The 13021-nt window shown below is 39.0% G+C and overlaps 1 protein-coding gene across 5 annotated transcripts in view; it reads right to left on the bottom strand.

Moving 5' to 3' along the window:
- The window catches only part of fyco1a (FYVE and coiled-coil domain autophagy adaptor 1a), a 219484-nt gene that overhangs the window by 65217 nt on the left and 141246 nt on the right, over positions 1–13021 (bottom strand). For all 5 annotated transcript variants that reach the window (XM_052015726.1, XM_052015729.1, XM_052015727.1 and 2 more), the window contains one exon: positions 11705–11852. In XM_052015726.1, coding sequence (XP_051871686.1) covers positions 11705–11852 — 148 coding nt within the window. The remainder of the gene's footprint in view (positions 1–11704; positions 11853–13021) is intronic.

The following is a 13021-nucleotide window of genomic DNA, read 5'->3' as shown; positions in this document are numbered from 1 at the left end:
ATGCTGTTACCAGTTGTGAAAGCTTGCAGTGAAAAGTCCTGTTAGAAGAAGAATTTTACCCCTAGAATAAATACTTTCACCATTATCAAATATAATAGTACATCGACTAAATAAAACAATGGTTTTAAGTTGCATCTGAAAAGTCTCCCAATTGATTCTGTAAATATATTTCCTGAGACAATTATATGAGAAACTAAGTCCTTTCTTGAAAGGTGGGTTTGTGTTGGAATAACTAATTGCTACTTAAAAAAATTGCCCAGCACACCAAAATGTCTTTGGAATTTAGAGCTGTCTTATAATATTATCTAATATTTCATTGCAATAACACTCTTTTATATTACAAGAGATACTGTATCCAATAACGGCTTTAATAGTATGACAGGGAGGGTCAAATATATAATACAGACAAAGGTTTCACTGATCACTACAGAGTATATAAGTCCATGCCAAAGCAAGCTTCAGGTTTAATGTACTGTAATGCCTGGAACATAAAATAAGATCACAAAGGAGTATCGGAGCTTTCCAACACATAAATTGCAATGTCCTTTTGTGTTTATTATGCAGGCTTGTTGATGATTCCAAATATCCAATTTCAGTAATTGAGTCATTTCCCATTTACCTGATAAAAGTTTATTTCTTTCAGTGGTAACACACCCAGAAATATCACATATCAAGATGCTTAATTTCTATGGAAAATAACTGAGAGATTATCTAAAACGAAGCAAGGCAACATCCACACTTTTCATGCCACATTTCAAATTAACTATACACTATATTCAAAGTCACTACCTGCAATATTTACATCTACCTGGCAAATTAATAATTCACAAAAGCAATGAAACATTTAAAAATGTATGGTGCAAAAACAATTTATAAAGTTATATGATACAGCAGCAGAAAAACCGTGATAAAAGAGAATGACTGTAAGAAAGAATGGAAGACAGACATAAAGCAATACAAAAACAATGAAAAGGGGGGAGAGATTTTTTTTCTTTACATTTCTTTAAAATGGAATGATTTGTCCCTGATAACAACTGTATCATTCAGTTACTATAAAATAGTAGGTCACACCCCTCCTTGTAAACTACATCACAGGATACCTGTATTCCTTGAATTCACCATGCACTAGGTTGTGTTTTAAGTCCTATTTTTCTGTTGATATAAAATATTCTAGATTACTGCACCAATAACCACTTAATATTTCATGTCTTCAATTCGACTGCATTTCAAAGTATATTCTTCTCTTATGATAATCTAGATATTCCCACAATATGCTTCTAATAATAGACGGATTAAAATTTGAGAATGCTCAAAATAACTTGACCCCTTGTTCCTTCATTTGCACCTTGTTACCCACAAGCATTTCATTGCTATTCACAGGCCTTGACTTAGGCTGTCATAAGAAGATCCTACAAAATGCAGTCAGGAGGTAATTGGTTAGTGTTGTTGAAGAATGAGTTTTAGCTCAAATGTCAAACTCTAATTATAAATGTTGAGCACGCTCTCATTAGAAGAAGGAAGTGGACGAAGTTTAAGGAATTAAAGGTATTGAAATATTTAAGCTATTTTAGGTATGAGATGTTGCACTTTGGGAGATCAAATGTAAAGGGACAGTACACAGTTAATGGCAGGAGCCTTAACAGTGTTGATGTACAGAGGGATTTTGGGCTCCAAGTCCATAGCCCCCTGAAAGTGGTTGCATAAGTTGATAGGGTAGTAAAGAAGGCATATGGATTCTTGCCTTTATTAGTCGAGGCATTAAGTTCAAGAGTCAGGAAGTTATGTCAGATGCATCCTAACTAGAGCTTTATAAAACTCTAGTTAGGCTGCACCTGGAGTATTGCATTCAATTCTGGTTGCCCCATGATAGGAAGGATATGGAGGCTTTGGAGAGGACGCAGAAGAGGTTTTCCAGGATGATCCCTGGATTAGAGGGCATGTGCTATAAGGAAATGTTGTATTAACTTAGGATGTTTTCTCTGAAGCGGTGGAAGCTGAGCGTAGACTTGATGGAAGTTTATAAGATTATGAAAGGCATAGATAGACAGCCGATATCTTTCTCCTTAGGGTCAAAATATCTGATACTAGAGGGCATGCATTTAAGATGGGGGGGAGGGGGGGTAAGTTCAAAGGATATGTGCAGAGAGTGGTGGGTGCCTGGAATGCACTGCCATGGATGGTAGTGGAGACAAATACGATAGAGGTGTTTAAATGGCTCTTAAATAGGCACATGAATGTGCAAAGAATGGAGTGATAGGGATGTTGTGTAGGTAGAAAGGATTAGTTTAGTTAGGTGCTTAATTACTAGTTTAATTATTTGGGCACAAATATTTCATCCTTTCCTTCGAACTTGTCTTTTTAGAATTTCAATTCCATTATTCCATTGCAATAGAAGCATATTTTAATGCTGTATTTGCCAACCATTATATATTAGAAACAAAGGCTCTTTTCAATATATACTTATTTGGATAAATTCCTATCACCCCCTTCTGCTTTCTCTGTGTGCTTTGTGTTGATTGGTTCTGTTACTGTTACCTTAAACCTATTTACCTCATTTCATATTTCAATCAGAAAGAAAAACTTCACAGGACAAAATCAAAAAGGCTGCAAATGTTGAATCATAGTGTGGAGGTAGTAAAAATAAAAGCACAAAGGAGGAAATTAAAGGTCACATACGAATTAACTGAGAATAAAGATGCACATCCTGTCTGACACACAAACATGTTAAGACAGACATTGTGGGTCAGCATTTTTATTTTTAGTCGCAGACTATCTTTTACTGAATATTTATGGAGGGAAAAGAATGGCAGATGCTTCAGGTTGAGACCCTGCACCAGGATCCTGCACCCTGAACTGAAACGTCAACTATTCTTTTCCCTCCACAGATGCTGCCAGACCCGCTGGGTTCTTCCATCAGTTTGTTTTTTTGCTGCAGGTTCCAGGATCTGCAGGCCCCTTTTTGATTATGTGGGAAAATGCTGCATTAATTTGTTATGTATCAATTATGGCTGAATTTTTATCTTAAGGTAGAAGGTCAATATTTGTGCTGACACAAAGTCCAAAATATTACTCATACATGATAGGATAGGGGGACACATTTTAAGAAGGAGGAATTACATGTGTGACTTTGAAATATATTCTTTCCAATCCACCAATTCAGTCCACCAATCATCTTGGGTTTCTGTCTCACCACTCCCCCCACTCCTCTTTATACTGACTATCTCCCCTCTCCCATCTCAGTCCTGATGCACGGTTTCAACCCAACAACTCTCCACAGATGCTGCTCGACCCACTGAGTTCTTCCAACAGATTGTTCGTTGCTCCAGATTCCGGCATCTGCAGTCTCTTGTGTAACAATATTTATAGCTACTGTATGATTAACTTAGACCAAACTTTGTATCTTAAAGGAACACTTTCAATATCCTGACAGATAACTGAGAATGCCAGATAAAATCATCCTATTTCTATCTTATTTCAGTGTACACAATAATTACAATCTAGTACATGTTAGAAAATGCACATAAGGAGAACTTAAAAGTAGAAGGAAAAAGCCACAGCCAACCTACTATTAGGAGCAGAGCAGATCAACAGATATGTAATCAGCTAAGTACCTGTGCTTTTTCCACCCTATTGGTCAAACAGCACAAAGAAAGTTACTCTGTAATGCTATCCACAAATTGTTCAACTTTTTATTACTCTTGGCATATGCATGACATTGGCAAGATTACAATTATTACCCATCCCAGTTATTATAAAATGACACTGGGCTTAAATCACAACAGTTTCTGTGACACTGGACCCAGAATAATGTTAAATGGAGCAGCCGGTAGCAATCAAGGCATCCATGTTGAGCTGGTGTACATTTTGAACTGGAACCTTGGTGTGCTGATATTGTCTCTTACGAGTTTGTACTATTGTTGCAGCTACTCTTCTTCAGTACCACAGTGTTACCAGAACTGCAGAGGAAGGGTTGACCCTGACCAGTGCACATTCCCACCTCCAGGACTTAACTGCAAGCAGCAAACCAGTGTTCGGTATTGCACTGGGATATCATTTGGAAGATTTCCTCATGAACACTGATTTGTTCCCTATGGAGGCCAGTTTGAAAAACACTGGTGAACAAAAGAGCTTTTCTACCCACAGTGACCCAGAGTTCACCACAAGTTTCTCAGAGACCTGATATTTCATTCCTTCCCAGACTCGAGGAAAAATCTAATGGTATCCCCAAAATGGTGAGGCAGAACTTATCTCAAAGAATTTACAGTGTGAACAGCTTTCCTGTGGATTTTAAAAGCTTATATATTTAATTAGTACGAGGAACCAAACCTCAGCATTTTTTTTTGTGTGCATCAGCAAACACTGCTTGCTCAACCACAAACCATGACGTATTTCTCAAGTGTCCCTTGTTTTCAGCTAACAATTAGACTTCCTCATTCAGCTTCAATCGCCTTCTTAGGAGCAACTAAAGATGGGTATAAGTGATGACATTGCCAACTATAAACAATTCAGAGAATTTCTTTTTTAAATGGCTATGACCTTTTCAATGCTTTTAATGCAACTATGGAGTTCAGGTCCAATATTACCACCTGAGTAACTTTATGCAGGAACATGTATGACAAATATTACAGGATATTTGGAATTTCTAAGAAATCTAGCAATACAAATATAAAGGTTATCTTTTTATATAATTACACATTAGCATGTTCTTGATCTCAGACAAGACTTCCAATGGTCCAATACAGTATACACTTTGCACTGAATTCACAATGAAACTGCAGATTACTTGTTACCACAGTTCATCCTTCAAAACCTGTTGTATCCTCCCATCGCCTATGCACTGATCACTGATCCTCTTCCATTCTCTTTAGGATGTGGGCACTGCCTCCTCACAAGTGACTAGAACAACATGATGACTAACACTTTCCTATTGATGAAAGGGGATTTTTTTTGTCATAACACAGTAACAGATGTGAGCATGCTGGCAAAATGCTCCAGAGAAGGCAATGGTAAGCAACATCTTTTAATCTGTCAAAAACCTTTTACTGTACGTTGTTTCAGTTGACTACAATCTAAAACTGCATAAAATGCCACAACTCTGGTTTCACTAAGATTTTCTGCAGATTGTCCATTTCAACTTAATTTGTAAATTCTTTGTATATTTGTGTAAATCCTAATATTCCATTTGTTTATTTTAAGCCTGAATCTTCTTCAGAAACTGCTATTGAAGTCCTGTGAACCAGAATTCAAAAAGACCTGGTCCTTATTCATTATTCATAATTATTTTTCCCCATTAATAATCAAAATGTATAATCTCACACTGAATTTCATCTGCCTATCTTTTCCTAACCCATGATTCAAACATACCTGTGAGGTATCCTCTGGCTCTTTGAATTGTGTACCACATTGTTCTTACTTTAGTGTTGTCTGCACATTTATACCAACGTAGCAGATATCCTATTCTCTATCTTGCATATGACAAAAGCAGTTTCAGAACAAAACTTTGTGTGACAATTAAACCAATTTCTAACTTCCGGAAATATCCAGTAATTCCTTGCATTGTGCTTGCCAACCAATTCAATTTTTACTTCATTCTGATACACTCTCCATAAACCCATGCACTGTAATCTTCACTAGCATTAAGTCCATACTATATCTACTACATTACTGAAGAGTTTCCCTGCTGCCTGCCACAGGAAAATCAACACAAAACTCCTCCTAGTGGCCATGGAATTTCTCCCAGAGTCACTAAGCAGATTCTGTCCTTCCATTGAGAGGTATGAATAGTCTTTAATGCATAGCAAACCCAGAAAAAATGTAGCATGTCACACCAAATGTTGTTCATTACCTTTATTCAATAACAGAAACTTGCAACTCCAGCAACCAAGAAGGATTTTAGAAAATTCTTCTCAAATCTGGCTGTCCTTAGAAGTATTCTAAGTCTGCTATATGATGACATGCTAGCCGCAATTCTAACAAATGGGTCCACCACAGACCCAAGCCCAGTGTAAAACAGGGTCTAAGCAAGGCTCTGAGATTGCTCCAATCCCCTTCTCAACCTTCCTCACTGTAATACTGCACCTTATCTTCAACAAGCTTCTCATTGGAATCGAGATAATCTACAAGATGAAGAGAAAACTGTTCAACCGTTCTCACGTCCACACCACAACCAATTTCAGTCATCGATTTACATTACGCAGACATCAATTGCACATGGACTCTTAAAAGATACATGGACAAGTACATGAATAGGAAAGGGATATGGACCACACACGGGCAAATGGGACTAGTTTAGACAGGTGCCTTGGACAGCATGGACTAGTTGGGCCAAAGGGCCTGGTTCCATCCTGTATGACTCTATGACTCATTCAAATACCAATTTCCAAGTCATCATTCATCCCTTTGCCAAGGCACATTAATGTACATGCCTTACACTAAACATTAAGAAGACAAAGATCCTCCACTAACCTGCTCCTATTGCATAACATTATCTATCCGCAATGATGCTCTGGAAATATGGACTACTTTCCATATTATAGGAGCCACCTCGCAATGACGGCAGATATCAGTGAGGAAGTTCACCATCACTTCCAGTCCATAAGCACAACCTTATGCTAGCTGAAGAAAGGAATGCCTGAAGACCACAACTTCAAGCCCTGCATTAAGTGCTATAGCGACTCCCAACTTCCTTCATACTTTGGAGACATGAACAGTAGCTATCTCAAAGCACTAAACAAGTATCATCACCACAGTCTCCTTAAATCCACTAGCAGGATAGGCATACCAATGTCAACATCAATATCAACCCCTAGGCCAACATCTCTGGTACAAAGGCTCTTATCACACTCAACCAGCTCCAATGGGCAGGCCATATATTCTGCATGCTGCCATCAGACTCCTGAAAAAAAAACTTTCTATTCGAGTTCCATTTTGTGAAGAGATTTCCAAGAAGACATTAAAAATGTCCTCTTGCAGGAATATAACATTCCTACTGACTCATGGGAATCCTGGCTTGTGACCACTCAAAACAGAAAAGTAGCAGCCAGAAAGGCACTGAGCACCTCAAGTCTATACAACAGGAGCATACAGGCATACACAAATAATGGAAGGAACACACAAGAACCCAAACAACGTACAAAACCGCCTTGTCATATGCCTCTATCCTGCAAAGGACTTTGCAGCAATTTCAGAACTTAAGTGGATGTAAGGCATAGACATGCTCAACACCAAGGGACTGTCAAGATGAGCATTCATTCCTCCATTATTTCTCAAAGAATCACATCATTCTGTGAAATCTAACCTTCCTTTCACATATTTGTTTTGTCTCCTTTCATTACTTTCTCTTCATCTTGATATTAAAAAGTTGCACCATTAAAAATTGAAAAGTGCTCCCTACCACATGTATTAATCCAACTGGTTTGCAGATTGTTTGTCACACTTTTGGAAAATGGTACTTAATTGCCCACCCCCAGTCATTTAGTACAGACCCTGATTCACAGAAGCGTGAAATATAATTTCTAGGACCTCTACTTCTCCCATGTCCTTCAGAAAATTTAGATGCTAAGGCTAAATCCAATGAAGAGTAAATTTGTTGTTCTCCTTTAAAGCTAAATTCCTGAACATTTTTGTCTTTTCCTAATATCTTATGCATCATTTTTAACCAAACTGAGTTAACCTCCCTAGATATCTTCTTACTTATAAACACAGAATTCAGGTAATTTTTAATATTTAATATCCAAAATATCTTCTATTTACTCACTATGTTATCCAGTCAGGAGTTCAACTCAATTGTAACAATTCACATCTTACTGATATATTTTTATAAACCAATATTTTGAGAGTATTTTCTTGAAAATTTATCTTTGTTTTCTTATCCTTCTCTAAATGTTATTATTTATGTTGTTCATGTTAAATAATTGAAAATAATCAAATAGTAATTCTGGGAAACATTAATGGATAACAACGGGTGCTGTACTGGATTGCCGTCCTGATGCATGGTATTATTGGGTAATCTTGCCTTCGTAGATTCTGTTAAATGTGCTGTCTTCCTGGAGTGAGTATAGACGTCAATAAAATAAAAACAGAATATCCTTGAAAACACATAGCAGCTGAGATACCCTGAAATATGAAGTAAAGCAACCCTCCTTGCATGCAGTATGAGCCATCAAAAAAGGATCAAATAACAGGCATGATCCCTGACACCATTCTTTATCTCCAATGCTTGCTCCACATTTTATTTTCCAGTACTTCATCCTTTTTCCATTTCTCCCACAATGGGGTCTTTGTAAAGGCTGTATAAACAGTTAATTGATTTCACTTTAAGATGTTATAACAGCTATCAGAATGTTTGTCTCCAGATGTAAACACATGTTAAATCTGGCGATTTAATAAGGCACACACAAAGCTGGCGCATGCAACATTCCTGGCCATGCAAAAGACTATCGCTGGATTGAGGTTATGTTCTCTTGCAATGCTTCATATACTTAACTGATTTCATCCCAGAAACTAGCAAGGAATTAACTTTTTTTTTGGTAAAAATTATACCTTCATTAATGTAGACCCATAAAAACTGTGCTGGAACTGAAGTATTTAACAAGATTACAGATATTTTGTAGCCTGAGTATAATTCATTCATTACCACACTTGTGAGTTCTATGCATTATTTCTCAGTACATAACCTAAGTTAGAGATACATAATGTTGAGTTTATGTGAAAACACTAAAAAGCTCACCTTCTCATTGACTGGTTTGACACTTTATCAAATGTTTAACTATTTCAGTATTTTCCCAGTTACAGTATTCTTCTTCAGTTGCTTGGTTGTATGTTTTCTAACCAGTTCAGACGGAATATTTTACACTTACATCACATTATCTTGGTTTAACTAGTAGACGAGAAATGTGTGATAGCAGAAAATTTGCCTGTCAATCTCCTTGGAAGACAGGCCTTCTGTAAATTGGGAGCCAAAGTTCACTACACCCCACAAGGATTGTACCTCCAGCTGCCTGAGGCTTCCATAGGAAGAGCACACGAGATGTTGAGGCGCGAGATATTGGCCCTCAAACAATCTACTGCTGGCAGTTGCCCAATAATCCCTTTGAGCAAGACCTGATGCAATTATCAGTCACCCTCGGCAACTCTGCTGAAGGGTGCCTTTCTTATCTGCTCCACTTGATCCTTGCATGCAGGCTGTGGCAGCGTTGTTTACCGAAACTCAGGAGACCAGTGCACATGCATCCAAAGCCCATTCTTGCTTGAACATATCCGAGAAAATTAAGTTCAGCAGACGGATCTTCTTCAGTCCCCTGGGAATGGGGGCTGAGGTGGAGTTGACGCCAACCCAAGAAGCACTGTCGCCATGGGACCAAAATTGGTCCCTCATGTCACCCTCGCCATCATGCCACCAGCCACCCCTGACCCTGAGCAGATAGGCCCTGTAGTAGAATCCCTGCAGAAAGAGACGCCTCTCTACCTCACAACTATGACGACCCAGGCAGGCCCCTTCCAGATAGGGGTGCTATCTGCACACTCTGGACAGGCAGGCACTGTAGTGTAGCGGTTAGCGTAATGCTTTACAGCACCAGCAACCTGGGTTCAATTCCGGCCACTGTCTGTAAGAAGTCTGTACGTTCTCCCCGTGTCTGCATGGGTTTCCTCCAGGTGCTCTGGTTTCCTCCCACATTCCAAAGATGTACAGGTTAGAAATTTGTGGGCATGCTATGTTGGCGCCAGAAGCGTGGCGACACTTGCGGGCTGTCCCCAGCACACTACGCAAAAAGATGTATTTTGCTGTGTGTTTCGATGTACATGTGACTAATAAAGATAGCTAATCTAATCTAATCTAATCTAATCTAATCTAATCTATTCTTGCCTCGCATCCAAGATGCCATCATTTTTAACTTTTACAGGAAGGGTTACATTTTTATGTCAAGGTACCATTTTGCAATGGCTACTTTAATGTTACGCAACCCTAATAATGTATAGATAGCATAATCGTCCAAAGCACAAGCACCTGCTGTGATATTTTTGATTAGCATTTTTGAAACACAGAGCAGAATTAGTTAACAAAATAGTGGTAAAATGAATGGTCTTTCACCATTATTTTGCAGGGAAACGAACAAACTAACAGCAATTTCAGCATTTCCTCATCCCATCAGTACTAATCAACAAGCTACAAAACCTGGGCCTCTGTATCTCCCTCTGCAACTGGATCCTCGACTTCCTTATCGGGAGACCACAGTCAGTGCAGATCAGCAACAACATCTCCTCCTCGCTGACAATCAACATAGGCGCACATCAAGAATGCATGCTTAGCCCACTACTCTACTCTCTCTATGCTCTAGACTGAGTGGTTAGGCACAGCTCAAACACCATTTATAATTTCACCAATGACATCATTGTTGTTGGCAGAATCCCAGATGGCAATGAGAAGGCGTACAGGAGTGAGACAGATCGGTTGGTTGAATGGTGTCACAACAACAACCTCGTACTCAGCGTCAGCAAGATCAAGGAATTGATTGTGGACTTCAGGAACGGAAAGTTGGGAGAACACACACCAGTCTTCATTGAGGGGTCAGCGGTGTAAAGTTCCTTGGCGTCAGCATCTCAGAGAATCTATCTTGTGCCCAACAAATTGATGCAATCACAAAGAAGACAAGCCAGTGGCTCTACTTCATTACGGGTTCAAGGAGATTTGGTATGTCACCAAAGACTCTTGCAAATTTCTACAGATGTACAGTGGAGAGCATTCTGACTGGTAGCATCACCGCCTGGCATGGAGGCTCCAATGCGCAGGATCCAAAGAGGCTGCAGAGGGTTGTAGACACAGTCAGCACCATCAAAGACACAACCCTCTCCACCATCGAGGGCATCTTCAAGAGGCAGTGCCTCAAGTAGGCAGCATCCACATTAAGAACCCTCACCACCTGGGACATGCCCTCTTCTCATTACTATCATCAGGGAGGAGGTACAGGAACCTGAAGACCCACACTGTTTTAGGAACAGCTTCTTCTGCTCCACCATCAGATTTCTGAACGGTCCATGAACCCATGAACATTACCTCGCTATTCCTCTGTTGCACTATTAATTTATTTTTGTAACTTATAGTAATGTTTATGTCTTGAACTGTACTGCTGCCACAAAGCAACAAATTTCACAACATGTCAGTGATAATAAACCTGATTCTGATTCTGAACAGGAGCATGCTGCTCCTGGACTCTTGATATCACACTCTTAAAAGCCTTCCACATGCTATTCGTTCCTTTCCCTTCAAACAGGCTCATCCAATCAACCTCTGCTAGATCCTGCCTTATTCCACCAAAGTTAGCCCTGCTCCAGGTTAGTACCCTAACCTATTGACCTGTCCTACCCTTTTCCATCACTGTCTTAAAACTAATAGAATTATGGTCACATCATTGTTGTTTATGAATCATTTTAATAACTCAATTCATTGTTGTCTATGAATTATTTATTTTGATTGGCACCTTGACTCAATCAAATTATGCCAGGAATCCCCTCAACTGATGCCTGCTAGCAACTGATGTTGCAGAGGTTTTCACCATGAAGATCACCAGGTCTTCAGTAGAAACTACCTTTAAGGCCAGTAGCAAGTGTTATTGACAGATCACAAGTTCAGGGCCAATTACAATACAATAGTGCTACAATATTGTTTTATTTGACGGGAATGGTAAGTTACAGAGCATTTACTCACAGTGATGTAGCGTCTTGAAGGGTTGACTCTGGCTGAGTAGAACTAACTTGGTTTGTAAATTCCAAAAAACAATCGTTGTCTTCAATTTCATTGAGCTCTTCATCTGTGATGATATCAAAGGCTGCATCATCTGGTTTGGTGAAACTTTCTGCAAGAGCCAAAACTGAAGTTATCCTTAAATGTACAAATTAAATAAGCACAGCAAAGGAATACTGCATAACATTTAAGAACAGAAAAATGAGAAACCAAAATTAACCATCAAACCCATTTCTTTCAAACACTACCATGCCCTTTGAGACCTCCAGCTCTAATATGATTCTGAAAAAAAATCTAGAATCCTCTGGGATTGAGAATTCCAAAGATTCTTAACTCTTTGAGTGAAGGTATTTCCTATTATCATTCTCATTCTCTTATTCAGACTATGATCCCTGGTTCTTTACTGCCTAGCCAAAAGAACATTAATATATTACGGATACCAAACCTTTGCTACCTATGCTTATCCCCACCTGTGAAAATCAGAATTTCCAGCAAAATTATTGTTATTGCTAAAGTCTGATATCCTTGCTTACATATCTCCCCACTATATTACTAATTTGAGGATATGTATGCACAAGTCTAGAGTCTTGCATGTATTATTATTTCTTAAATCTAACTGTAGTTCTATCTTCTCTGATCAATCTTATTGAAATCCTTAATTACTTGGTCAACATCGCTAGACATTCCCATTTCCAATTTCTGGCCTCCTTCTAAATATGTTACATCCAAGAATAATTAGTTCTCAGTCATGTTCAACTCATACTCCGATCTCCACAATAGCCACTCCACCTGGCCCTTTGACTTGAATTCCTGCTTTATTTTAAATCATTCATTCTTTTAGTAACTGAGCTTTGCTGGGAAGGAAAGTATTTACTGCACCTTAGAAATGGTAGTAAGGCACCTCTCTGAACTGCTGTAATTCTTCTGCTACATGTACTCCCATAAATCTCTTGATAAGGATTTTAGATAGAGCAATGATGAAGGAAGGGTATATATTTCCAAATCAGGATGGTGTACAACTTAGAGGGCAACCTGTTGGTGGCGGTGTTCCCATGAACCTCCAGCCCTTACTTCTTTGTGGTAGAGGCTGCGGGTTTGGTATGTGCTGCCAGTGTCGCCAAGGTGAGTAATTGCAGTGTGTTCTGAAGGTTGGACACACCATGGCCACTGCGCACTGCAATTACTCACCCTGACTACGCTGACAGGGAATGAATGACGGATGAGTTGCAAATCAAATGGGCTGCTTTGTTCTGATGGAGCCAGCCACACTTATCAGGTACC

This window comes from Pristis pectinata, chromosome 5 (genome assembly GCF_009764475.1).
Source record: "Pristis pectinata isolate sPriPec2 chromosome 5, sPriPec2.1.pri, whole genome shotgun sequence".
NCBI lineage: Eukaryota > Metazoa > Chordata > Chondrichthyes > Rhinopristiformes > Pristidae > Pristis > Pristis pectinata.
This window is presented reverse-complemented; position numbering and strand designations above follow the sequence as displayed.